At 49.1% G+C, this 27,667-nt stretch overlaps 1 protein-coding gene across 1 annotated transcript in view; it reads left to right on the top strand.

The window, feature by feature from the left end:
* LOC112236278 (cytoplasmic FMR1-interacting protein 1 homolog) overlaps nucleotides 1-27,667 on the top strand; it is an 89,817-nt gene that overhangs the window by 44,954 nt on the left and 17,196 nt on the right. Inside the window, 10 exon segments of the mRNA XM_042322672.1 lie at nucleotides 1-56; nucleotides 5,883-6,049; nucleotides 6,159-6,306; nucleotides 8,458-8,611; nucleotides 12,016-12,172; nucleotides 12,251-12,347; nucleotides 17,776-17,852; nucleotides 21,845-21,953; nucleotides 23,579-23,698; nucleotides 24,647-24,846. The exon segment at nucleotides 1-56 is cut by the window's left edge and continues 70 nt beyond it. Of these exon segments, the coding sequence (XP_042178606.1) occupies nucleotides 1-56; nucleotides 5,883-6,049; nucleotides 6,159-6,306; nucleotides 8,458-8,611; nucleotides 12,016-12,172; nucleotides 12,251-12,347; nucleotides 17,776-17,852; nucleotides 21,845-21,953; nucleotides 23,579-23,698; nucleotides 24,647-24,846 (1,285 nt within the window).

The raw sequence follows: 27,667 nt of genomic DNA, 5'->3' as shown, positions 1-27,667 counted from the left end.
ATGAACGAGCTACACGATACAACTACACCAGTGAGGAGAAGTTCTCCCTGGTAGAGGTCAGTCAGCCTAACCCCTCTTTAGTGAGGAGAAGTTCTCCCTGGTAGAGGTCAGTCAGCCTAATCCCTCTTTAGTGAGGAGAAGTTCTCCCTGGTAGAGGTCAGTCAGCCTAACCCCTCTTTTAGTGAGGAGAAGTTCTCCCTGGTAGAGGTCAGTCAGCCTAACCCCTCTTTAGTGAGGAGAAGTTCTCCCTGGTAGAGGTCAGTCAGCCTAACCCCTCTTTAGTGAGGAGAAGTTCTCCCTGGTAGAGGTCAGTCAGCCTAACCCCTCTTTAGTGAGGAGAAGTTCTCCCTGGTAGAGGTCAGTCAGCCTAACCCCTCTTTAGTGAGGAGAAGTTCTCCCTGGTAGAGGTCAGTCAGCCTAACCCCTCTTTAGTGAGGAGAAGTTCTCCCTGGTAGAGGTCAGTCAGCCTAACCCCTCTTTAGTGAGGAGAAGTTCTCCCTGGTAGAGGTCAGTCAGCCTAACCCCTCTTTAGTGAGGAGAAGTTCTCCCTGGTAGAGGTCAGTCAGCCTAACCCCTCTTTAGTGAGGAGAAGTTCTCCCTGGTAGAGGTCAGTCAGCCTAATCCCTCTTTAGTGAGGAGAAGTTCTCCCTGGTAGAGGTCAGTCAGCCTAATCCCTCTTTAGTGAGGAGAAGTTCTCCCTGGTAGAGGTCAGTCAGCCTAACCCCTCTTTAGTGAGGCCACGTGCTTTCTGTCTGCCGGGAGGGGCCACGTGCTTTCTGTCTGCCGGGAGGGGCCACGTGCTTTCTGTCTGCCGGGAGGGACCACGTGCTTTCTGTCTGCCGGGAGGGGGTTTGTGGCGGGAATAGCTGTTGCTTGGTTAAGTTTAAACTGCAGGACTTGAATAAAAAGCTTGAAAGAATGGAACGGCCAACATAAACAACGACGAGTCAATTAACAAGATCACTACTATGATTCTGTCACCACTCCCCAAATCACAAGTCAGAGACTGCAGAGACAGCTAGGGTCCTACAGGGAAGAGTGGAAAGGAGAATTTAGATGGAAGATGTAGTAGATGGTGTGTAATGGGGGAACTGGTGTAGTAGATGGTGTGTAATGGGGGAACTGGTGTAGTAGATGGTGTGTAATGGGGGAACTGGTGTAGTAGATGGTGTGTAATGGGGGGGAACTGGTGTAGTAGATGGTGTGTAATGGGGGAACTGGTGTAGTAGATGGTGTGTAATGGGGGAACTGGTGTAGTAGATGGTGTGTAATGGGGGAACTGGTGTAGTAGATGGTGTGTAAGGGGGAACTGGTGTAGTAGATGGTGTGTAATGGGGGAACTGGTGTAGTAGATGGTGTGTAATGGGGGAACTGGTGTAGTAGATGGTGTGTAAGGGGGGTGTAGTAACTGGTGTAGTAGATGGTGTGTAATGGGGAACTGGTGTAGTAGATGGTGTGTAATGGGGGGGGGGAACTGGTGTAGTAGATGGTGTGTAATGGGGGAACTGGTGTAGTAGATGGTGTGTAATGGGGGAACTGGTGTAGTAGATGGTGTGTAAGGGGGAACTGGTGTAGTAGATGGTGTGTAATGGGGGTAGATGGTGTGTAACTGGTGTAGTAGATGGTGTGTAATGGGGGGGGACTGGTGTAGTAGATGGTGTGTAGTAGAGGGTGTGTAATGGGGGGGGGGGAACTGGTGTAGTAGATGGTGTGTAATGGGGGACTGGTGTAGTAGATGGTGTGTAAGATGGGGGTAAGGGGGAACTGGTGTAGTAGATGGTGTGTAATGGGGGGGACTGGTGTAGTAGATGGTGTGTAAGGGGGAACTGGTGTAGTAGAGGGTGTGTAGATGGGGGGGGGGAACTGGTGTAGTAGATGGTGTGTAATGGGGGAACTGGTGTAGTAGATGGTGTGTAATGGGGGGAACTGGTGTAGTAGATGGTGTGTAATGGGGGAACTGGTGTAGTAGATGGTGTGTAATGGGGGGGGGGGAACTGGTGTAGTAGATGGTGTGTAATGGGGGAACTGGTGTAGTAGATGGTGTGTAGATGGGTGTAATGGGGGAACTGGTGTAGTAGATGGTGTGTAAGGGGGAACTGGTGTAGTAGATGGTGTGTAATGGGGGAACTGGTGTAGTAGATGGTGTGTAATGGGGGGGGGGACTGGTGTAGTAGATGGTGTGTAATGGGGGGTGTAGTAGATGGGGGTAATGGGGGGAACTGGTGTAGTAGATGGTGTGTAATGGGGGGGAACTGGTGTAGTAGATGGTGTGTAAGGGGGAACTGGTGTAGTAGATGGTGTGTAATGGGGGGAACTGGTGTAGTAGATGGTGTGTAAGGGGGAACTGGTGTAGTAGATGGTGTGTAATGGGGGGGAACTGGTGTAGTAGATGGTGTGTAATGGGGGAACTGGTGTAGTAGATGGTGTGTAATGGGGGGTGTAGTAACTGGTGTAGTAGAGGGTGTGTAAGATGGGGGGGGAACTGGTGTAGTAGAGGGTGCGTAATGGGGGGGAACTGGTGTAGTAGAGGGTGTGTAATGGGGGAACTGGTGTAGTAGAGGGTGTGTAATGGGGGGAACTGGTGTAGTAGAGGGTGTGTAATGGGGGAACTGGTGTAGTAGAGGTGTGTAATGGGGGGTGTAACTGGTGTAGTAGAGGGTGCGTAATGGGGTAGAGGGTGTGTAACTGGTGTAGTAGAGGGTGTGTAATGGGGGGGAACTGGTGTAGTAGAGGGTGTGTAATGGGGGGAACTGGTGTAGTAGAGGGTGTGTAATGGGGGGGTGTAACTGGTGTAGTAGATGGTGTGTAATGGGGGGGAACTGGTGTAGTAGAGGGTGTGTAATGGGGGAACTGGTGTAGTAGAGGGTGTGTAATGGGGGGAACTGGTGTAGTAGAGGGTGTGTAATGGGGGAACTGGTGTAGTAGATGGTGTGTAATGGGGGGTAGATGGTGTGTAACTGGTGTAGTAGAGGGTGTGTAATGGGGGGGAACTGGTGTAGTAGAGGGTGTGTAATGGGGGGAACTGGTGTAGTAGAGGGTGTGTAATGGGGGGAACTGGTGTAGTAGAGGGTGTGTAATGGGGGGGGAACTGGTGTAGTAGAGGGTGTGTAATGGGGGGAACTGGTGTAGTAGATGGTGTGTAATGGGGGGAACTGGTGTAGTAGATGGTGTGTAATGGGGGGGGAACTGGTGTAGTAGATGGTGTGTAATGGGGGAACTGGTGTAGTAGATGGTGTGTAATGGGGGGAACTGGTGTAGTAGATGGTGTGTAATGGGGGGGAACTGGTGTAGTAGATGGTGTGTAATGGGGGGGTAGTAACTGGTGTAGTAGATGGTGTGTAATGGGGGGGGAAACTGGTGTAGTAGATGGTGTGTAATGGGGGGGAACTGGTGTAGTAGATGGTGTGTAATGGGGGGGAACTGGTGTAGTAGAGGGTGTGTAATGGGGGGGAACTGGTGTAGTAGAGGGTGTGTAATGGGGGGGAACTGGTGTAGTAGAGGGTGTGTAATGGGGGGGAACTGGTGTAGTAGAGGGTGTGTAATGGGGGAACTGGTGTAGTAGAGGGTGTGTAATGGGGGAACTGGTGTAGTAGATGGTGTGTAATGGGGGGGAACTGGTGTAGTAGATGGTGTGTAATGGGGGAACTGGTGTAGTAGATGGTGTGTAATGGGGGGGGGGAACTGGTGTAGTAGATGGTGTGTAATGGGGGAACTGGTGTAGTAGATGGTGTGTAATGGGGGGAACTGGTGTAGTAGATGGTGTGTAATGGGGGAACTGGTGTAGTAGATGGTGTGTAATGGGGGAACTGGTGTAGTAGATGGTGTGTAATGGGGGAACTGGTGTAGTAGATGGTGTGTAATGGGGGGGAACTGGTGTAGTAGATGGTGTGTAATGGGGGGGAACTGGTGTAGTAGATGGTGTGTAATGGGGGGAACTGGTGTAGTAGATGGTGTGTAATGGGGGGGAAAATGGGGGGGGACTGGTGTAGTAGATGGTGTGTAATGGGGGGAACTGGTGTAGTAGATGGTGGTAATGGGGGGAAACTGGTGTAGTAGATGGTGTGTAATGGGGGGAACTGGTGTAGTAGATGGTGTGTAATGGGGGGGGGACTGGTGTAGTAGATGGTGTGTAATGGGGGGAACTGGTGTAGTAGATGGTGTGTAATGGGGGGACTGGTGTAGTAGATGGTGTGTAATGGGGGGAACTGGTGTAGTAGATGGTGTGTAATGGGGGGCTGGTGTAGTAGATGGTGTGTAATGGGGGAACTGGTGTAGTAGATGGTGTGTAATGGGGGGCTGGTGTAGTAGATGGTGTGTAATGGGGGAACTAACCTGTCTCTAATGAACCTGTCTTTAGGTTTGTCTCTAATTAACCTGTGTGAGGTGTCTCTAATTAACCTGTCTTTAGGTGTGTCTCTAACTAACCTGTCTCTAGGTGTGTCTCTAATTCACCTGTCTCTAGGTGTGTCTCTAATTCACCTGTCCCTAGGTGTGTCTCTAATTCACCGGTCTCTGGGTGTGTCTCTAGCTAACCTGCCTCTAATTAACCTGTCTCTAATTAACCTGTCTCTAGGTGTGTCTCTAACCTGTCTCTAATTAACCTGTCTCTAGGTGTGTCTCTAATTAACCTGTGTGAGGTGTGTCTCTAACTAACCTGTCTCTAGGTGTGTTAGACTAATTGACCTGTCTCTAGGTGTGTTAGACTAACTAACCTGTCTCTAGGTGTGTTAGAGACTAACTAACCTGTCTCTAGGTGTGTTAGAGACTAACTAACCTGTCTCTAGGTGTGTTAGAGACTAACTAACCGTGAGGTGGTCCTTCCCTCCAGGTGATGGCCATGATAAAGGGTTTATAAATGTATGTTTGAGGTGTGTTCCTGTCTCTAGGTGTGTTAGAGACTAACTAAACTGTCTCTAGGTTTGTTAGAGACTAATTGGCCTGTCTCTAGGTGTGTTAGAGACTAACTAACCTGTCTCTAGGTGTGTTAGAGACTAACTAACCTGTCTCTAGGTGTGTTAGACTAATTGACCTGTCTCTAGGTGTCTCTAACGTGTGTGTGAGGTGTGTCTCTAACTAACCTGTCTCTAGGTGTGTCTCTAACTAACCTGTGTGAGGTGTGTCTCTAATTAACCTGTGTGAGACTGTGTCTCTAACTAACCTGTCTCTAGGTGTGTTAATAAACCTGTGTGAGGTGTCTCTAATTAACCTGTGTGAGAGACTCTAATTAACCTGTCTCTAGGTGTGTCTCTAACTAACCTGTCTCTAGGTTTGTCTAGAGACTAACCTGTCTCTAGGTGTGTCTCTAACTAACCTGTCTCTAGGTGTGTTAGACTAACTAACCTGTCTCTAGGTGTGTTAGACTAACTAACCTGTCTCTAGGTGTGTTAGACTAACTAACCTGTCTCTAGGTGTGTTAGAGACTAACTAACCTGTCTCTAGGTGTGTTAGAGACTAACTAACCGTGAGGTGGTCCTTCCCTCCAGGTGATGGCCATGATAAAGGGTTTATAAATGTATGTTTGAGGTGTGTTCCTGTCTCTAGGTGTGTTAGACTAACTGACCTGTCTCTAGGTGTGTTAGAGACTAACTAACCTGTCTCTAGGTGTGTTAGACTAACTGACCTGTCTCTAGGTGTGTTAGAGACTAACTAACCTGTCTCTAGGTGTGTCCTTCCTGTCTCAGGTGTGTTAGAGACTAAAGGGTTTACCTGCCTCTGTATGTTAGAGACTAACTAACCTGCCTCTAGGTGTGTTAGAGACTAACTAACCTGTCTCTAGGTGTGTTAGAGACTAACTAACCTGTCTCTAGGTGTGTTAGAGACTAACTAACCTGTCTCTAGGTGTGTTAGAGACTAACTAACCGTGAGGTGGTCCTTCCCTCCAGGTGATGGCCATGATAAAGGGTTTACAGGTTCTGATGGGTCGTATGGAGTCGGTGTTTAACCACGCTATCCGCCACACCATCTACTCGGCCCTGCAGGACTTCGCCCAGCTCACCCTGAGAGACCCGCTACGGCAGGCCATCAAGAAGAAGAAGAACGTGGTGCAGAGGTACGACGGAGCGCAACACACACACACACACACACACACACACACACACACACACACACACACGCGCTCAGTCACTCTGATGTACTGATCAACATGTTTCTCTCCCCAGTGTCCTGCAGGCCATCAGGAAGACCATCTGTGATTGGGAGGCAGGACATGAGCCCCACAATGACCCTGCCCTGCGAGGAGAGAAAGACCCCAAGGGAGGCTTTGACATCAAGGTTCCTCGCCGCGCTGTCGGCCCTTCCAGCACACAGGTCTGTCTGTTCTCTCTCTCTCAGCACCCTCTGTTCTCTCTCTCTCTCAGCACCCTCTGTTCTCTCTCTCTCAGCACCCTCTGTTCTCTCTCTCTCAGCACCCTCTGTTCTCTCTCTCTCTCAGCACCCTCTGTTCTCTCTCTCTCTCAGCACCCTCTGTTCTCTCTCTCTCAGCACCCTCTGTTCTCTCTCTCTCAGCACCCTCTGTTCTCTCTCTCTCAGCACCCTCTGTTCTCTCTCTCTCAGCACCCTCTGTTCTCTCTCTCTCTCAGCACCCTCTGTTCTCTCTCTCTCTCAGCACCCTCTGTTCTCTCTCTCTCAGCACCCTCTGTTCTCTCTCTCTCAGCACCCTCTGTTCTCTCTCTCTCAGCACCCTCTGTTCTCTCTCTCTCTCTCTCAGCACCCTCTGTTCTCTCTCTCTCTCAGCACCCTCTGTTCTCTCTCTCTCAGCACCCTCTGTTCTCTCTCTCTCTCAGCACCCTCTGTTCTCTCTCTCTCTCTCAGCACCCTCTGTTCTCTCTCTCTCTCTCTCTCAGCACCCTCTGTTCTCTCTCTCTCTGTTCTCTCTCTCAGCACCCTCTGTTCTCTCTCTCTCTCAGCACCCTCTGTTCTCTCTCTCTCAGCACCCTCTGTTCTGTTCTCTCAGCACCCTCTGTTCTCTCTCTCTCAGCACCCTCTGTTCTCTCTCTCTCAGCACCCTCTGTTCTCTCTCTCTCAGCACCCTCTGTTCTCTCTCTCTCAGCACCCTCTGTTCTCTCTCTCTCAGCACCCTCTGTTCTCTCTCTCTCTCAGCACCCTCTGTTCTCTCTCTCTCTCTCTCTCTCAGCACCCTCTGTTCTCTCTCTCTCTCAGCACCCTCTGTTCTCTCTCTCTCAGCACCCTCTGTTCTCTCTCTCTCTCTGTTCTCTCTCTCTCAGCACCCTCTGTTCTCTCTCTCTCTCAGCACCCTCTGTTCTCTCTCTCAGCACCCTCTGTTCTCTCTCTCTCTCTCTCAGCACCCTCTGTTCTCTCTCTCTCTCTCAGCACCCTCTGTTCTCTCTCTCTCTCTCTCAGCACCCTCTGTTCTCTCTCTCTCTCAGCACCCTCTGTTCTCTCTCTCTCTCAGCACCCTCTGTTCTCTCTCTCTCTCAGCACCCTCTGTTCTCTTCTCTCTCTCAGCACCCTCTGTTCTCTCTCTCTCAGCACCCTCTGTTCTCTCTCTCTCTCAGCACCCTCTGTTCTCTCTCTCTCAGCACCCTCTGTTCTCTCTCTCTCTCAGCACCCTCTGTTCTCTCTCTCTCAGCACCCTCTGTTCTCTCTCTCTCTCAGCACCCTCTGTTCTCTCTCTCTCTCAGCACCCTCTGTTCTCTCTCTCTCTCTCTCAGCACCCTCTGTTCTCTCTCTCTCTCTCTCAGCACCCTCTGTTCTCTCTCTCTCTCTCAGCACCCTCTGTTCTCTCTCTCTCTCTCAGCACCCTCTGTTCTCTCTCTCTCTCTCAGCACCCTCTGTTCTCTCTCTCTCTCTCTCAGCACCCTCTGTTCTCTCTCTCTCTCTCTCTCAGCACCCTCTGTTCTCTCTCTCTCTCTCAGCACCCTCTGTTCTCTCTCTCTCTCTCTCTCAGCACCCTCTGTTCTCTCTCTCTCTCTCTCAGCACCCTCTGTTCTCTCTCTCTCTCTCTCAGCACCCTCTGTTCTCTCTCTCTCTCTCTCAGCACCCTCTGTTCTCTCTCTCTCTCTCAGCACCCTCTGTTCTCTCTCTCTCTCTCTCAGCACCCTCTGTTCTCTCTCTCTCTCTCTCTCAGCACCCTCTGTTCTCTCTCTCTCTCTCTCTCAGCACCCTCTGTTCTCTCTCTCTCTCTCTCAGCACCCTCTGTTCTCTCTCTCTCTCTCTCTCAGCACCCTCTGTTCTCTCTCTCTCTCTCTCTCTCTCTCTCTCTCTCAGCACCCTCTGTTCTCTCTCTCTCTCTCTCTCTCTCTCAGCACCCTCTGTTCTCTCTCTCTCTCTCTCTCTCTCTCTCAGCACCCTCGGGTCTCTCTCAGCACATGGTTTCAGGATGGATCTTAGTAGTGAGACAACATGGTGTGCCTGTTCCAGTATCTCTGCAACGTCCGGCCTCCTGGGCTTTTCGTTTAATGTCCTCTCCTCCTCCTCCTCCCTCCTCCTCCTCTGTAGCTGTACATGGTTCGTACCATGCTGGAGTCTCTGATAGCTGATAAGAGTGGTTCTAAGAAGACCCTCCGCAGCAGTCTGGAGGGACCCACCATCATGGACATGGAGAAGTTCCACAGAGAGTCCTTCTTCTATACTCACCTGCTCAACTTCAGCGGTAAGGAGTTTACAGAACCATCCTGCTCTCTGTCTCCCTGTTCCCTCTCTACCTCTAACCCTCCGTCTGTCCCCCTAACCCTCCGTCTGTCCCCCTAACCCTCCGTCTGTCCCCCTAACCCTCCGTCTGTCCCCCTAACCCTCCGTCTGTCCCCCTAACCCTCCGTCTGTCCCCCTTAACCCCGTCTGTCCCCCTAACCCTCCGTCTGTCCCCCTAACCCTCCGTCTGTCCCCCTAACCCTCCGTCTGTCCCCCCTAACCCTCCGTCTGTCCCCCCTCCGTAACCCTCCGTCTGTCCCCCTAACCCTCCGTCTGTCCCCCCCCCTCCGTCTGTCCCCCTAACCCTCCGTTTGTCCCCCTAACCCTCCGTCTGTCCCCCTAACCCTCCGTCTGTCCCCCTAACCCTCCGTCTGTCCCCCTAACCCTCCGTCTGTCCCCCCTAACCCTCCGTCTGTCCCCTCTCTAACCCTCCGTCTGTCCCCTCTCTAACCCTCAGTCTGTCCCCTCTCTAACCCTCTGTCAAATCAAATCAAATGTATTTATATAGCCCTTCGTACATCAGCTGATATCTCAAAGTGCTGTACAGAAACCCAGCCTAAAACCCCAAACAGCAAGCAATGCAGGTGTAGAAGCACGGTGGCTAGGAAAAGCTCCCTAGAAAGACCAGAACCTAGGAAGAAACCTAGAGAGGAACCAGGCTATGTGGGGTGGCCAGTCCTCTTCTGGCTGTGCCGGGTGGAGATTATAACAGAACATGGCCAAGATGTTCAAATGTTCATAAATGACCAGCATGGTCGTATAATAATAAGGCAGAACAGTTTAAACTGGAGCAGCAGCACAGTCAGGTGGACTGGGGACAGCAAGGAGTCATCATGCCAGGTAGTCCTGGGGCATGGTCCTAGGGCTCAGGTCCTCCGAGAGAGAGAAAGAGAGAATTAGAGAACGCACACTTAGATTCACACAGGACACCGAATAGGACAGGAGAAGTACTCCAGATATAACAAACTGACCCTAGCCCCCCGACACATTAACTACTGCAGCATAAATACTGGAGGCTGAGACAGGAGGGGTCAGGAGACGCTGTGGCCCCATCCGAGGACACCCCCAGACAGGGCCAAACAGGAAGGATGTCCCCTCTCTAACCCTCTGTCCCCTCTCTAACCCTCTGTCCCCTCTCTAACCCTCTGTCCCCTCTCTAACCCTCTGTCCCCTCTCTAACCCTCTGTCCCCTCTCTAACCCTCTGTCCCCTCTCTAACCCTCTGTCCCCTCTCTAACCCTCTGTCCCCTCTCTAACCCTCTGTCCCCTCTCTAACCCCCTCTCTAACCCCCTCTGTCCTCTCTAACCGTCCCCCTCTAACCGTCCCCCCCTAACCCTCTGTCTGTCCCCCCTAACCCTCTGTCTGTCCCCCTAACCCTCTGTCTGTCCCCTCTCTAACCCTCTGTCCCCTCTCTAACCCTCTGTCCCCTCTCTAACACCCTCTCTAACACCCTCTGTCCCCTCTCTAACCCCCTCTCTAACCCCTGTCCCCTCTCTAACCCCCTGTCCCCTCTCTAACCCCTGTCCCCTCTCTAACCCTCTGTCCCCTCTAACCCTCTGTCCCCTCTCTAACCCTCTGTCCCCTCTCTAACCCTCTGTCCCCTCTCTAACCCCTCTCTAACCCCCTCTGTCCCCTCTAACCCTCTGTCCCCTCTCTAACCCTCTGTCCCCTCTCTAACCCTCTGTCCCCTCTCTAACCCTCTGTCCCCTCTCTAACCCCCTCTCTAAACCCCTCTCTAACCCTCTGTCCCCTCTCTAACCCTCTGTCCCTCTCTAACCCCCTGTCCCCTCTCTAACCCCCTCTCTAACCCCCTCTGTCCCCTCTAACCATCTGTCCCCTCCCTAACCGTCCCCTCCCTAACCCTCTGTCTGTCCCCCCAACCCTCTGTCTGTCCCCTCTCTAACCCCCTGTCCCCTCTCTAACCCTCTGTCCCCTCTCTATATCTCTGTCCCCTCTCTAACCCTCTGTCTGTCCCCCTAACCCTCTGTCTGTCCCCTCTCTAACCCCCTGTCCCCTCTCTAACCCCCTCTGTCCCCTCTAACCATCTGTCCCCTCTCTAACCGTCCCTCTCTAACCCTCTGTCTGTCCCCCTAACCCTCTGTCTGTCCCCCTAACCCTCTGTCTGTCCCCTCTCTAACCCCCTGTCCCCTCTCTCTAACCCCTGTCCCCTCTCTAACCCCCTGTCCCCTCTCTAACCCCCTGTCCCTCTCTAACCCCTCTCTAACCCCCCTAACCCCCTCTAACCCCCTGTCCCCTCTCTAACCCCCTGTCCCTCTCTAACCCCTCTCTAACCCCTGTCCCTCTCTAACCCCTCTCTAACCCCTGTCCCCTCTCTAACCCCTCTCTAACCCCTGTCCCCTCTCTAACCCTCTGTCCCCTCTCTCTAACCCTCTGTCTGTCCCCTCTCTAACCCCCTGTCCCTCTCTAACCCCTCTCTAACCCTCTGTCTGTCCCCCTGTCCCCTCTCTAACCCCCTCTCTAACCCTCTGTCTGTCCCCCTAACCCTCTGTCACCCCTAACCCTCTGTCTGTCCCTCTCTAACCCCCTGTCCTCTCTCTAACCCCCTGTCCCCTCTCTAACCCCTCTCTAACCCCCTGTCCCCTCTCTAACCCCCTTTGTCCCCTCTCTAACCCCCTTTGTCCCCTCTCTAACCATCTGTCCCCTCTCTAACCGTCCCTCTCTAACCCTCTGTCCCCCTAACCCTCTGCCCCCTCTCTAACCCTCTAACCCTCTGTCCCCCTAACCCTCTGTCCCCTCTCTAACCCTCTGTTCCCTCTCTAACCCTCTGTCCCCTCCCTAACCCTCTGCCCCTCTCTAACCCTCTGCCCCCTCTCTAACCCTCTGTTCCCTCTCTAACCCTCTGTCCCCTCTCTAACCCTCTGTCCCCTCTCTAACCCTCTGCCCCCTCTCTAACCCTCTGCCCCCTCTCTAACCCTCTGTCCCCTCTCTAACCCTCTGTCCCCTCTCTAACCCTCTGTCCCCTCTCTAACCCTCTGTCCCGTCTCTAACCCTCTGTCCCCTCTCTAACCCCTGCCCCTCTCTAACCCTCTGTCTGTGTCCTCTCTAACCCTCTGTCCCCCTAACCCTCTGTCCCCCTAACCCTCTGTCCCCCTCTAACCCTCTGTCCCTCTCTAACCCTCTGTCCCCTCCCTAACCCTCTGTCCCCTCCCTAACCCTCTGTCCCCTCCCTAACCCTCTGTCCCCTCTCTAACCCTCTGTCCCCTCTCTAACCCTCTGTCCCCTCTCTAACCCCTGCCCCCTCTCTAACCCTCTGTCCCCTCTCTAACCCTCTGTCTGTCCCCTCTCTAACCCTCTGTCCCCCCCTAACCCTCTCTGTCCCCTCCCTAACCCTCTGTCCCCTAACAGAGACCCTACAGCAGTGCTGTGACCTGTCTCAGCTGTGGTTCAGAGAGTTCTTCCTGGAGCTGACCATGGGACGCAGGATCCAGTTCCCCATCGAGATGTCCATGCCCTGGATCCTCACAGACCACATACTGGAGACCAAGGAGGCCTCTATGATGGAGTAAGGAGGACACACACACACACACACAGAGTCGTGTCTTCCATCCAGAGCCAGTCTCATGAAGTGTCTGTCCCCCAGGTATGTGCTGTATCCTCTGGACCTCTATAATGACAGTGCCCACTACGCCCTGACCAAGTTCAAGAAGCAGTTCCTCTATGATGAGATAGAAGCAGAGGTATGTAGTTCACCATTAGACTAGTGATCACTACAGCAGAGGTAACTAGTTCACCATTAGACTAGTCATCACTACAGCAGAGGTAACTAGTTCACCATTAGACTAGTCATCACTACAGCAGAGGTAACTAGTTCACCATTAGACTAGTGATCACTACAGCAGAGGTAACTAGTTCACCATTAGACTAGTCATCACTACAACAGAGGTAACTAGTTCACCATTAGACTAGTCATCACTACAGCAGAGGTAACTAGTTCACCATTAGACTATTCATCACTACAGCAGAGGTAACTAGTTCACCATTAGACTAGTCATCACTACAGCAGAGGTAACTAGTTTACCATTAGACTAGTGATCACTACAGCAGAGGTAACTCGTTTACCATTAGACTAGTCATCACTACAGCAGAGGTAACTAGTTTACCATTAGACTAGTGATCACTACAGCAGAGGTAACTAGTTCACCATAAGACTAGTCATCACTACAGCAGAGGTAACTAGTTCACCATTAGACTATTCATCACTACAGCAGAGGTAACTAGTTCACCATTAGACTAGTCATCACTACAGCAGAGGTAACTAGTTCACCATTAGACTAGTGATCACTACAGCAGAGGTAACTAGTTCACCATTAGACTAGTCATCACTACAGCAGAGGTAACTAGTTCACCGTTAGACTAGTGATCACTACAGCAGAGGTAACTAGTTAGACTAGTCATCACTACAGCAGAGGTAACTAGTTCACCGTTAGACTAGTGATCACTACAGCAGAGGTAACTAGTTAGACTAGTCATCACTACAGCAGAGGTAACTAGTTCACCATTAGACTAGTCATCACTACAGCAGAGGTAACTAGTTCACCATTAGACTAGTCATCACTACAGCAGAGGTAACTAGTTCACCATTAGACTAGTCATCACTACAGCAGAGGTAACTAGTTCACCATTAGACTAGTCATCACTACAGCAGAGGTAACTAGTTCACCATTAGACTAGTGATCACTACAGCAGAGGTAACTAGTTCACCATAAGACTAGTCATCACTACAGCAGAGGTAACTAGTTCACCATTAGACTAGTCATCACTACAGCAGAGGTAACTAGTTCACCATTAGACTAGTCATCACTACAGCAGAGGTAACTAGTTCACCATTAGACTAGTCATCACTACAGCAGAGGTAACTAGTTCACCATTAGACTAGTCATCACTACAGCAGAGGTAACTAGTTCACCATTAGACTAGTCATCACTACAGCAGAGGTAACTAGTTCACCATTAGACTAGTCATCACTACAGCAGAGGTAACTAGTTCACCATTAGACTAGTCATCACTACAGCAGAGGTAACTAGTTCACCATTAGACTAGTCATCACTACAGCAGAGGTAACTAGTCATCACTACAGCAGAGGTAACTAGTTCACCATTAGACTAGTCATCACTACAGCAGAGGTAACTAGTTCACCATTAGACTAGTCATCACTACAGCAGAGGTAACTAGTTCACCATTAGACTAGTCATCACTACAGCAGAGGTAACTAGTTCACCATTAGACTAGTCATCACTACAGCAGAGGTAACTAGTTCACCATTAGACTAGTCATCACTACAGCAGAGGTAACTAGTTCACCATTAGACTAGTCATCACTACAGCAGAGGTAACTAGTTCACCATTAGACTAGTCATCACTACAGCAGAGGTAACTAGTCATCACTACAGCAGAGGTAACTAGTTCACCGTTAGACTAGTCATCACTACAGCAGAGGTAACTAGTTCACCATTAGACTAGTCATCACTACAGCAGAGGTAACTAGTTAGACTAGTCATCACTACAGCAAAGGTAACTAGTTCACCATAAGACTAGTCATCACTACAGCAGAGGTAACTAGTTCACCATTAGACTAGTCATCACTACAGCAAAGGTAACTAGTTCACCGTTAGACTAGTCATCACTACAGCAGAGGTAACTAGTTAGACTAGTCATCACTACAGCAGAGGTAACTAGTTCACCATAAGACTAGTCATCACTACAGCAGAGGTAACTAGTTCACCATTAGACTAGTCATCACTACAGCAGAGGTAACTAGTTCACCATAAGACTAGTCATCACTACAACAGAGGTAACTAGTTCACCATTAGACTAGTCATCACTACAGCAGAGGTAACTAGTTCACCATTAGACTAGTCATCACTACAGCAGAGGTAACTAGTTCACCATTAGACTAGTCATCACTACAGCAGAGGTAACTAGTTAGACTAGTCATTACTACAGCAGAGGTAACTAGTTCACCATAAGACTAGTCATCACTACAGCAGAGGTAACTAGTTCACCATTAGACTAGTCATCACTACAGCAGAGGTAACTAGTTCACCATTAGACTAGTCATCACTACAGCAGAGGTAACTAGTTCACCATAAGACTAGTCATCACTACAGCAGAGGTAACTAGTTCACCATTAGACTAGTCATCACTACAGCAGAGGTAACTAGTTCACCATAAGACTAGTCATCACTACAGCAGAGGTAACTAGTTCACCATTAGACTAGTCATCACTACAGCAGAGGTAACTAGTTCACCATTAGACTAGTCATCACTACAGCAGAGGTAACTTGTTCACCTTTAGACTAGTCATCACTACAGCAGAGGTAACTAGTTCACCATAAGACTAGTCATCACTACAGCAGAGGTAACTAGTTCACCATTAGACTAGTCATCACTACAGCAGAGGTAACTAGTTCACTAGACTAGTCATCACTACAGCAGAGGTAACTAGTTCACCATTAGACTAGTCATCACTACAGCAGAGGTAACTAGTTCACCATTAGACTAGTCATCACTACAGCAGAGGTAACTAGTTCACCATTAGACTAGTCATCACTACAGCAGAGGTAACTAGTTCACCATTAGACTAGTCATCACTACAGCAGAGGTAACTAGTTCACCATTAGACTAGTCATCACTACAGCAGAGGTAACTAGTTCACCATTAGACTAGTCATCACTACAGCAGAGGTAACTAGTCATCACTACAGCAGAGGTAACTAGTCATCACTACAGCAGAGGTAACTAGTTCACCATTAGACTAGTCATCACTACAGCAGAGGTAACTAGTTCACCATTAGACTAGTCATCACTACAGCAGAGGTAACTAGTTCACCATTAGACTAGTGATCACTACAGCAGAGGTAACTAGTTCACCATTAGACTAGTCATCACTACAGCAGAGGTAACTAGTTCACCATTAGACTAGTCATCACTACAGCAGAGGTAACTAGTCATCACTACAGCAGAGGTAACTAGTTCACCATAAGACTAGTCATCACTACAGCAGAGGTAACTAGTTCACCATTAGACTAGTCATCACTACAGCAGAGGTAACTAGTTCACCATTAGACTAGTCATCACTACAGCAGAGGTAACTAGTTCACCATTAGACTAGTCATCACTACAGCAGAGGTAACTAGTTCACCATTAGACTAGTCATCACTACAGCAGAGGTAACTAGTTCACCATTAGACTAGTCATCACTACAGCAGAGGTAACTAGTTCACCATTAGACTAGTCATCACTACAGCAGAGGTAACTAGTCATCACTACAGCAGAGGTAACTAGTTCACCATTAGACTAGTCATCACTACAGCAGAGGTAACTAGTTCACCATTAGACTAGTCATCACTACAGCAGAGGTAACTAGTTAGACTAGTCATCACTACAGCAAAGGTAACTAGTTCACCATTAGACTAGTCATCACTACAGCAGAGGTAACTAGTTAGACTAGTCATCACTACAGCAAAGGTAACTAGTTCACCATAAGACTAGTCATCACTACAGCAGAGGTAACTAGTTCACCATTAGACTAGTCATCACTACAGCAAAGGTAACTAGTTCACCGTTAGACTAGTCATCACTACAGCAGAGGTAACTAGTTCACCATTAGACTAGTCATCACTACAGCAGAGGTAACTAGTTCACCATAAGACTAGTCATCACTACAGCAGAGGTAACTAGTTCACCATTAGACTAGTCATCACTACAGCAGAGGTAACTAGTTCACCATAAGACTAGTCATCACTACAGCAGAGGTAACTAGTTCACCGTTAGACTAGTCATCACTACAGCAGAGGTAACTAGTTCACCATTAGACTAGTCATCACTACAGCAGAGGTAACTAGTTAGACTAGTCATCACTACAGCAAAGGTAACTAGTTCACCATAAGACTAGTCATCACTACAGCAGAGGTAACTAGTTCACCGTTAGACTAGTCATCACTACAGCAGAGGTAACTAGTTCACCATTAGACTAGTCATCACTACAGCAGAGGTAACTAGTTCACCATAAGACTAGTCATCACTACAGCAGAGGTAACTAGTTCACCATTAGACTAGTCATCACTACAGCAGAGGTAACTAGTTCACCATAAGACTAGTCATCACTACAGCAGAGGTAACTAGTTCACCATTAGACTAGTCATCACTACAGCAGAGGTAACTAGTTAGACTAGTCATCACTACAGCAAAGGTAACTAGTTCACCATAAGACTAGTCATCACTACAGCAGAGGTAACTAGTTCACCATTAGACTAGTCATCACTACAGCAGAGGTAACTAGTTCACCATTAGACTAGTCATCACTACAGCAGAGGTAACTAGTTAGACTAGTCATCACTACAGCAAAGGTAACTAGTTCACCATAAGACTAGTCATCACTACAGCAGAGGTAAGTAGTTCACCATTAGACTTGTCATCACTACAGCAGAGGTAACTAGTTCACCATTAGACTAGTCATCACTACAGCAGAGGTAACTAGTTCACCATTAGACTAGTCATCACTACAGCAGAGGTAACTAGTTAGACTAGTCATCACTACAGCAGAGGTAACTAGTTCACCATTAGACTAGTCATCACTACAGCAGAGGTAACTTGTTCACCTTTAGACTAGTCATCACTACAGCAGAGGTAACTAGTTCACCATAAGACTAGTCATCACTACAGCAGAGGTAACTAGTTAGACTAGTCATCACTGAGGGGAGCTTGCCAGCTGTGTACTGTAACTGTATTAATCTGTAACTGACCTAAATCACATCCTCTTCAACCTGTGTTTTGATGATGACTGATACTGTACTTCCTATATGACATCCTCTGCAGGTCAACCTGTGTTTTGATGATGACTGATACTGTACTTCCTATATGACATCCTCTGCAGGTCAACCTGTGTTTTGATGATGACTGATACTGTACTTCCTATATGACATCCTCTGCAGGTCAACCTGTGTTTTGATGATGACTGATACTGTACTTCCTATATGACATCCTCTGCAGGTCAACCTGTGTTTTGATGATGACTGATACTGTACTTCCTATATGACATCCTCTGCAGGTCAACCTGTGTTTTGATGATGACTGATACTGTACTTCCTATATGACATCCTCTGCAGGTCAACCTGTGTTTTGATCAGTTTGTCTACAAGCTGGCTGATCAGATATTTGCCTACTACAAGATTCTAGCTGGAAGGTACGTTATCTGATTCAATACTGTTCAATAACTGAAATACGGGTGGGGTGGGGTGGGTGGGGAGGGGGGGTGGGGGGGGAGGGGTGGGTGGGGGGGTGGGGTGGGGGGGGGGGGGTGGGTGGGGTGGGGTGGGGTGGGGGGGGTGGGGTGGGGTGGGGCGGTGGGTGGGGTGGGGTGGGGTGGGGTGGGGTGGGTGGGGTGGGGTGGGGGGTGGGGTGGGGTGGGGGCGGTGGCGTGGGGGGGTGGGGTGGGGTGGGGTGGGTGGCGTGGGGTGGGGGGGTGGGGTGGGGTGGGTGGCGGTGGGGTGGGGTGGGGTGGGGTGGGGTGGGTGGCGTGGGGGGGGTGGGTGGGGTGGGGTGGCGTGGGGTGGCGTGGGGTGGGGTGGGGTGGCGTGGGGTGGCGTGGGGGGGGGTGGGGTGGCGTGGGGTGGGGTGGCGTGGGGTGGGTGGGGTGGCGTGGGCCAATGGGACGACAGGTTTCCCTTTGCTCCTGCAATATTCTTACAGTTTAAGTTTATTTGAATTTAGCAATAAAACTATTTATTTTCAAATATTAGTTTGGGGATCCCTGTCTGTAGTAGGCAAGACTACCCTGCTTTCAAATGTCAGCATGTCATGAAACATAAAGCCAAAAATAGGACTGAGAAAACCCGGCCTACAAGACTGTGTCATCATCACCGCCCTCTCCGGAGACTATAAACCCAGAGACTTTGAGAACCCGTCTCTACAAGACCCAGTTTAATCACCGTCCTCTCCTGAGACTATAAACCTGGAGGTACGCGGGGGTATCACTCAAAATAACAACAGAGTTGCACACTGACGATTACAGCACTGGAGACCTCCGCTACCAGTATCTCTGACCTGACTACCGGTATCTCTGACCTGACTACCGGTATCTCTGACCTGACTACCGGTATCTCTGACCTGACTACCGGTATCTCTGACCTGACTACCGGTATCTCTGACCTGACTACCGGTATCTCTGACCTGACTACCGGTATCTCTGACCTGACTACCGGTATCTCCGACCTGACTGAAATGAGAAAATAACACAGAACGTTACTCTAAAGGGCTGGGGGTTTGGGTTTAACCCTGCACTCTCACCATTAGACTAGTCATCACTACTACATTACTCTAAAGGGCTGGGGGTTTGGGTTTAACCCTGCACTCTCACCATTAGACTAGTCATCATTACTACATTACTCTAAAGGGCTGGGGGTTTGGGTTTAACCCTGCACTCTCACCATTAGACTAGTCATCACTACTACATTACTCTAAAGGGCTGGGGGGGTTTGGGTTTAACCCTGCACTCTCACCATTAGACTAGTCATCATTACTACATTACTCTAAAGGGCTGGGGGTTTGGGTTTAACCCTGCACTCTCACCATTAGACTAGTCATCATTACTACATTACTCTAAAGGGCTGGGGGTTTGGGTTTAACCCTGCACTCTCACCATTAGACTAGTCATCACTACTACATTACTCTAAAGGGCTGGGGGTTTGGGTTTAACCCTGCACTCTCACCATTAGACTAGTCATCACTACTACATTACTCTAAAGGGCTGGGGGTTTGGGTTTAACCCTGCACTCTCACCATTAGACTAGTCATCATTACTACATTACTCTAAAGGGCTGGGGGTTTGGGTTTAACCCTGCACTCTCACCATTAGACTAGTCATCACTACTACATTACTCTAAAGGGCTGGGGGTTTGGGTTTAACCCTGCACTCTCACCATTAGACTAGTCATCACTACTACATTACTCTAAAGGGCTGGGGTTTGGGTTTAACCCTGCACTCTCACCATTAGACTAGTCATCATTACTACATTACTCTAAAGGGCTGGGGGTTTGGGTTTAACCCTGCACTCTCACCATTAGACTAGTCATCACTACTACATTACTCTAAAGGGCTGGGGGTTTGGGTTTAACCCTGCACTCTCACCATTAGACTAGTCATCACTACTACATCACTCTAAAGGGCTGGGGGTTTGGGTTTAACCCTGCACTCTCACCATTAGACTAGTCATCACTACTACATTACTCTAAAGGGCTGGGGGTTTGGGTTTAACCCTGCACTCTGACTGTTTTCTTCTCACAGTTTGTCTAGACCTGTACCTTGTTTGGATTACATGTGTACTGGCCCTTCTACGTGTGTCCTCCTCATTCAATACTGGCCCTTCTACGTGTGTCCTCCTCATTCAATACTGGCCCTTCTACGTGTGTCCTCCTCATACAATACTGGCCCTTCTACGTGTGTCCTCCTCATTCAATACTGGCCCTTCTACGTGTGTCCTCCTCATTCAATACTGGCCCTTCTACGTGTGTCCTCCTCATTCAATACTGGCCCTTCTACGTGTGTCCTCCTCATTCAATACTGGCCCTTCTACGTGTGTCCTCCTCATTCAATACTGGCCCTTCTACGTGTGTCCTCCTCATTCAATACTGGCCCTTCTACGTGTGTCCTCCTCATTCAATACTGGCCCTTCTACGTGTGTCCTCCTCATTCAATACTGGCCCTTCTACGTGTGTCCTCCTCATTCAATACTGGCCCTTCTACGTGTGTCCTCCTCATTCAATACTGGCCCTTCTACGTGTGTCCTCCTCATTCAATACTGGCCCTTCTACGTGTGTCCTCCTCATTCAATACTGGCCCTTCTACGTGTGTCCTCCTCATTCAATACTGGCCCTTCTACGTGTGTCCTCCTCATTCAATACTGGCCCTTCTACGTGTGTCCTCCTCATTCAATACTGGCCCTTCTACGTGTGTCCTCCTCATTCAATACTGGCCCTTCTACGTGTGTCCTCCTCATTCAATACTGGCCCTTCTACGTGTGTCCTCCTCATTCAATACTGGCCCTTCTACGTGTGTCCTCCTCATTCAATACTGGCCCTTCTACGTGTGTCCTCCTCATTCAATACTGGCCCTTCTACGTGTGTCCTCCTCATTCAATACTGGCCCTTCTACGTGTGTCCTCCTCATTCAATACTGGCCCTTCTACGTGTGTCCTCCTCATTCAATACTGGCCCTTCTACGTGTGTCCTCCTCATTCAATACTGGCCCTTCTACGTGTGTCCTCCTCATTCAATACTGGCCCTTCTACGTGTGTCCTCCTCATTCAATACTGGCCCTTCTACGTGTGTCCTCCTCATTCAATACTGGCCCTTCTACGTGTGTCCTCCTCATTCAATACTGGCCCTTCTACGTGTGTCCTCCTCATTCAATACTGGCCCTTCTACGTGTGTCCTCCTCATTCAATACTGGCCCTTCTACGTGTGTCCTCCTCATTCAATACTGGCCCTTCTACGTGTGTCCTCCTCATTCAATACTGGCCCTTCTACGTGTGTCCTCCTCATTCAATACTGGCCCTTCTACGTGTGTCCTCCTCATTCAATACTGGCCCTTCTACGTGTGTCCTCCTCATTCAATACTGGCCCTTCTACGTGTGTCCTCCTCATTCAATACTGGCCCTTCTACGTGTGTCCTCCTCATTCAATACTGGCCCTTCTACGTGTGTCCTCCTCATTCAATACTGGCCCTTCTACGTGTGTCCTCCTCATTCAATACTGGCCCTTCTACGTGTGTCCTCCTCATTCAATACTGGCCCTTCTACGTGTGTCCTCCTCATTCAATACTGGCCCTTCTACGTGTGTCCTCCTCATTCAATACTGGCCCTTCTACGTGTGTCCTCCTCATTCAATACTGGCCCTTCTGAAATGGTCTGTATGTGAGGCTTGGTGTTTCCGACACCCTACAGATACACAGGTTTCCTTTTTGTTCTCGTGTTCATCAAACACTCCTGCGTTGATGACTTATTTTTGGCCAAACTTCCAGAGATGTTGGTGAATGGTTTCTCCACCCCTATCCCTCAGCTGTTTACAGGAGATTGCCCTTTGACTTCTGTACCCTTCTGCCCAGCGTGTTTAACTCGTCTAAAGTAGGGTCTCTCTCCGGTTGTCTTATTGTTTATATGGTGTTTCTCTTCTCCTCAGTCTGCTGCTGGACAAGCGCCTGAGAGCGGACTGTAAGAACCAGGGAGCTAACATCCCCTGGCCCGCGTCCAACCGCTACGAGACCCTGCTGAAACAACGCCACGTTCAGGTAACCCCCTGACCTCTGACCCCTAACCTTCCAACCGCTACGAGACCCTGTTGAAACAACGCCACGTTCAGGTAACCCCCTGACCTCTGACCCCTAACCCTCCAACCGCTACGAGACCCTGCTGAAACAACGCCACGTTCAGGTAACCCCTGACCTCTGACCACTAACCTTCCAACCGCTACGAGACCCTGTTGAAACAACGCCACGTTCAGGTAACCCTCTGACCCCTAACCCTCCAACCGCTACGAGACCCTGTTGAAACAACGCCACGTTCAGGTAACCCCCTGACCTCTGACCCCTACCCCTCCAACCGCTACGAGACCCTGCTGAAACAACGCCATGTACCCTGACCTCTGACCCCCTAACCCTCCAACCGCTGCTAGACCCTGTTGAAACAATGGCACGTTCAGGTAACCATCTGACCTCTAACCCTCCAACCACTACTAGAACCAGGCTGAATAATCGGCATGTTCAGGTAACCCTCTGACCCCTAACCCTCGAACTGCCTTCGAGACTGCTAAAACAACGCTACGTCCAGATGACCCCTAACCTCTGACCCCTAACCCTCCAACTGCCTTCGAGACTGCTAAAACAACGCTACGTCCAGATGACCCCTAACCCTCCAACTGGAGGTATTCACGGGTGCAACAGACCCGAAATTCCAAGATCCAAGCGGGTCCAGGTCCTAAATTCAGATTGATTTTCATAATGTATCTGGGTTGGGTCTGATATAATTGCCACGGGTCTTAGATTGACCGCCTAGACCGCTCCTCTGTTACTGTGTCAGCCAATGACAACTCAATAAAACGAACAGCTGATGTCCAGCTGAAACTGGTTCTAGTCACTCGGCTCACGTGTGCCTGCTTCTGAGGAGAGAGGGAGTGAAAGGATACTCCTCCCACTACTCCCTCCACTACTACTCCACTACTCCCCCCACTACTACTCCACTACTACTCCACTACTCCCCCCGCTACTCCACTCCTACTCCCTCCACTACTACTCCACTACTCCACTCCTACTCAACCCACTGCCCCACTACTCTACTACTCCCCACTACTCCACTACTCCCCCACTACTCTACTACTCCCCACTACTCTACTACTCCCCCACTACTCTACTACTCCCCCACTACTCCACTACTCACCCACTACTCCCCACTACTACTCCACTACTCCACTCCTACTCAACCCACTGCCCCACTACTCTACTACTCCCCCACTACTCCACTACTCCCCCGCTACTCCACTCCTACTCCCTCCACTACTACTCCACTACTCCACTCCTACTCAACCCACTGCCCCACTACTCTACTACTCCCCCCTACTCTACTACTCCCCACTACTCCACTACCCCCCGCTACTCCACTCCTACTCCCTCCACTACTACTCCACTACTCCACTCCTACTCAACCCACTGCCCCACTACTCTACTACTCCCCACTACTCCACTACTCCACTACTCCCCACTACTCTACTACTCCCCACTACTCTACTACTCCCCCACTACTCCACTACTCACCCACTACTCCCCCACTACTCCCCATCCCAGTGTTGCCTCTCTCTTTACTTCATGTAGTCCTTGTCTGTCTGGGTTGTGTCTCATGTTGGTCCCTCTCCTCTCTCTAGCTGCTGGGTCGTTCCATAGACCTGAACCGTCTGATCACCCAGAGAGTGTCTGCTGCTCTCTACAAGTCTCTGGAGCTGGCCATCAACCGCTTTGAGAGTGAGGACCTCACATCCATCGTGGTACGACCTGCTTTAAGTGTGTCTGTGTTTTCACTGTTTTCTCTGTAACGGGAACTAGAAGGTCTGTTCAAATCAAATGTATTTATATAGCCCTTCGTACATCAGCTGATGTCTCAAAGTGCTGTACAGAAACCCAGCCTAAAACCCCAAACAGCAAGCAATGCAGGTGTAGAAGCACGGTGGCTAGGAAAAACTCCCTAGAAAGGCCAAAACCTAGGAAGAAACCTAGAGATGAACCAGGCTATGAGGGGTGGCCAGTCCTCTTCTGGCTGTGCCGGGTGGAGATTATAACATTACATGGCCAAGATGTTCAAATGTTCATAAATGACTAGCGTGGTCAAATAATAATAAGGCAGAACAGTTGAAACTGGAGCAGCAGCACGGCCAGGTGGACTGGGGACAGCAAGGAGTCATCATGTCAGGTAGTCCTGGGGCATGGTCCTAGGGCTCAGGTCCTCCGAGAGAGAGAAAGAAAGAGAATTAGAGAACGCACACTTAAATTCACACAGGACACCGGATAGGACAGGAGAAGTACTCCAGATATAACAAACTGACCCCAGCCCCCCGACACATAAACTACTGCAGCATAAATACTGGAGGCTGAGACAGGAGGGGTCAGGATGAACATCAACCGTATGACCCAGAAGCTGTCTTCTCCTCCTCCTCCTTGTAACAGGAACTAGAAGGTCTGATGAACATCAACCATATGACCCACAAGCTGTCTTCTCCTCCTCCTTGTAACAGGAACTAGAAGGTCTGATGAACATCAACCATATGACCCACAAGCTGTCTTCTCCTCCTCCTTGTAACAGGAACTAGAAGGTCTGATGAACATCAACCGTATGACCCACAAGCTGTCTTCTCCTCCTCCTTGTAACAGGAACTAGAAGGTCTGATGAACATCAACCGTATGACACACAAGCTGTCTTCTCCTCCTCCTTGTAACAGGAACTAGAAGGTCTGATGAACATCAACCGTATGACCCACAAGCTGCTGTCTAAGTTCCTGACGCTGGACAGTATGGACGCCATGTTCCGGGAGGCCAATCACAATGTCTCCGCCCCCTACGGACGCATCACACTCCATGTCTTCTGGGAACTCAACTACGATTTCCTCCCCAACTACTGCTACAATGGATCTACTAACAGGTAACACAACTACTGCTACAACTAGACACAACTACTGCTACAACTACACACAACTACTGCTACAACTACACACAACTACTGCTACAACTACACACAACTACTGCTACAACTACACACAACTACTGCTACAACTACACACAACTACTGCTACAACTACACACAACTACTGCTACAACTACACACAACTACACACAACTACACACAACTACTGCTACAACTACACACAACTACACACAACTACTGCTACAACTACACACAACTACTGCTACAACTACACACAACTACTGCTACAACTACACACAACTACTGCTACAACTACACACAACTACACACAACTACTGCTACAACTACACACAACTACACACAACTACTGCTACAACTACACACAACCACACACAACTACTGCTACAACTACACACAACTACTGCAACAACACACAACTACACACAACTACTGCCACAACTACTGCTACAACTAGACACAACTACTGCTAACTACTGCTACAACTAGACACAACTACTGCTACAACTACACACAACTACACACAACTACTGCTACAACTACACACAACTACACACAACTACACACAACTACACACAACTACTGCTACAACTACACACAACTACACACAACTACTGCTACAACTACACACAACTACACTACAACTACACACAACTACACACAACTGCTACAACTACACACACTACTGCTACACACAACTACACACAACTACTGCTACAACTACTGCAACTACACACAACTACTGCAACAACACACAACTACACACAACTACTGCCACAACTACTGCTACAACTAGACACAACTACTGCTACAACTAGACACAACTACTGCTACAACTAGACACAACTACACACACACACTACTGCCACAACTACTGCTTCAACTAGACACAACTACTGCTTCAACTAGACACAACTACTGCTACAACTACACACAACTACTGCTACAACTACACACAACTACTGCTACAACTACACACAACTACTGCTACAACTACTGCTACAACTACACACAACTACTGCAACTACACACAACTACTGCTACAACTACTACAACAACACACAACTACACACAACTACACACAACTACACACAACTACTGCTTCAACTAGACACAACTACTGCTACAACTAGACACAACTACTGCTACAACTAGACACAACTACTGCTACAACTACACACAACTAATACTGCTACAACTACACACAACTACTGCTACAGCTACACACAACTACTGCTACAACTACACACAACTACTGCTACAACTACACACAACTAATACTACACAACCACACACAACTAATACTACACAACCACACACAACTACTGCTACAACTACTGCTACAAGGGATCTACTAACAGGTAACAACTAAACACTACTACACGCTTCTCCTACAATTACATACTACTACAACTATACACTACTATTACTACAACTACACACTACTACTACAACTATACACTTATTACTACAACTATACACTATTACTACAACTACACACTACTATTACTACACACTACTACTACTACAACTATACACTACTATTACTACAACTACACACTACTACTACAACTATACACTACTATTACTACAACTACACACTACTACTACAACTATACACTACTACAATTACACACTACTACTACTACAATTACACACTACTATTACTACAATTACACACTACTACTACACACCTACAACTACACACTACTGCTACAAATACACAGACAGACACAGACACAGACAGACAGACACAGGCAGACACAGACAGACAGACACAGGCAGACACAGACAGGCAGACACAGGCAGACACAGGCAGACACAGACAGGCAGACACAGACAGGCAGACACAGACAGGCAGACACAGACAGACAGACACAGACAGACAGACACAGACAGACAGACACAGACAGACAGACACAGACAGACAGACACAGACAGACAGACAGACAGACAGACACAGACAGACAGACACAGACAGACAGACACAGACAGACAGACAGACAGACAGACAGACAGACACAGACAGACAGACACAGACAGACAGACACAGACAGACAGACAGACAGACAGACAGACAGACAGACAGACACAGACAGACAGACACAGACAGACAGACAGACACAGACAGACAGACACAGACAGACAGACAGACAGACAGACACAGACAGACAGACACAGACAGACACAGACAGACAGACACAGACAGACAGACAGACAGACAGACAGACAGACAGACAGACCAGTGTAACAGGAATTAAGGCCAATCAGAGAGCTCTGTTGAACACATCTTTTCTCATTTTCTAAACGGTGACATTATGAGCTTTCCACCTGTCCTTGTTTCCCTCAGAGGGCTGGTTATGAACACTGGCACAAGCTTCATTACATATCTGAGCACGAGGCAGTCAGTCGCACTGTAATACTACTGCTGATGAGAGATCAGGTGGACTTGTTTCCATGGCGACAGATTTTCATTCAAATATTCTAAAATCCACATTAAAGGAGATTGAGCATTTCTCCACCAAACTGACTTTCATTTATTTTAACCCTTTTTCTCCCCAATTTCATGATATCCAATTGGTAGTTCAGTCTTGTCCCATCAGCTGCAACTCCCATACGGACTCGGGAGAGGCGAAGGTCGAGAGCCATGCGAAGGTCGAGAGCCATGCGAAGGTCGAGAGCCATGCGAAGGTCGAGAGCCATGCGTCCTCCAAAACACGACCCGGCCAAGCCGCTCTGCTTCTTGATACACTGCTCGCTTAACCCGGAAGCCAGCCGCACCAATGTGTCGGAGGAAACA

The sequence above is a fragment of the Oncorhynchus tshawytscha genome, linkage group LG05 (assembly GCF_018296145.1).
Source record: "Oncorhynchus tshawytscha isolate Ot180627B linkage group LG05, Otsh_v2.0, whole genome shotgun sequence".
NCBI lineage: Eukaryota > Metazoa > Chordata > Actinopteri > Salmoniformes > Salmonidae > Oncorhynchus > Oncorhynchus tshawytscha.
Note: the sequence above shows the minus strand (reverse complement) of the source record. Positions and strands in the feature narration are given on the sequence as shown.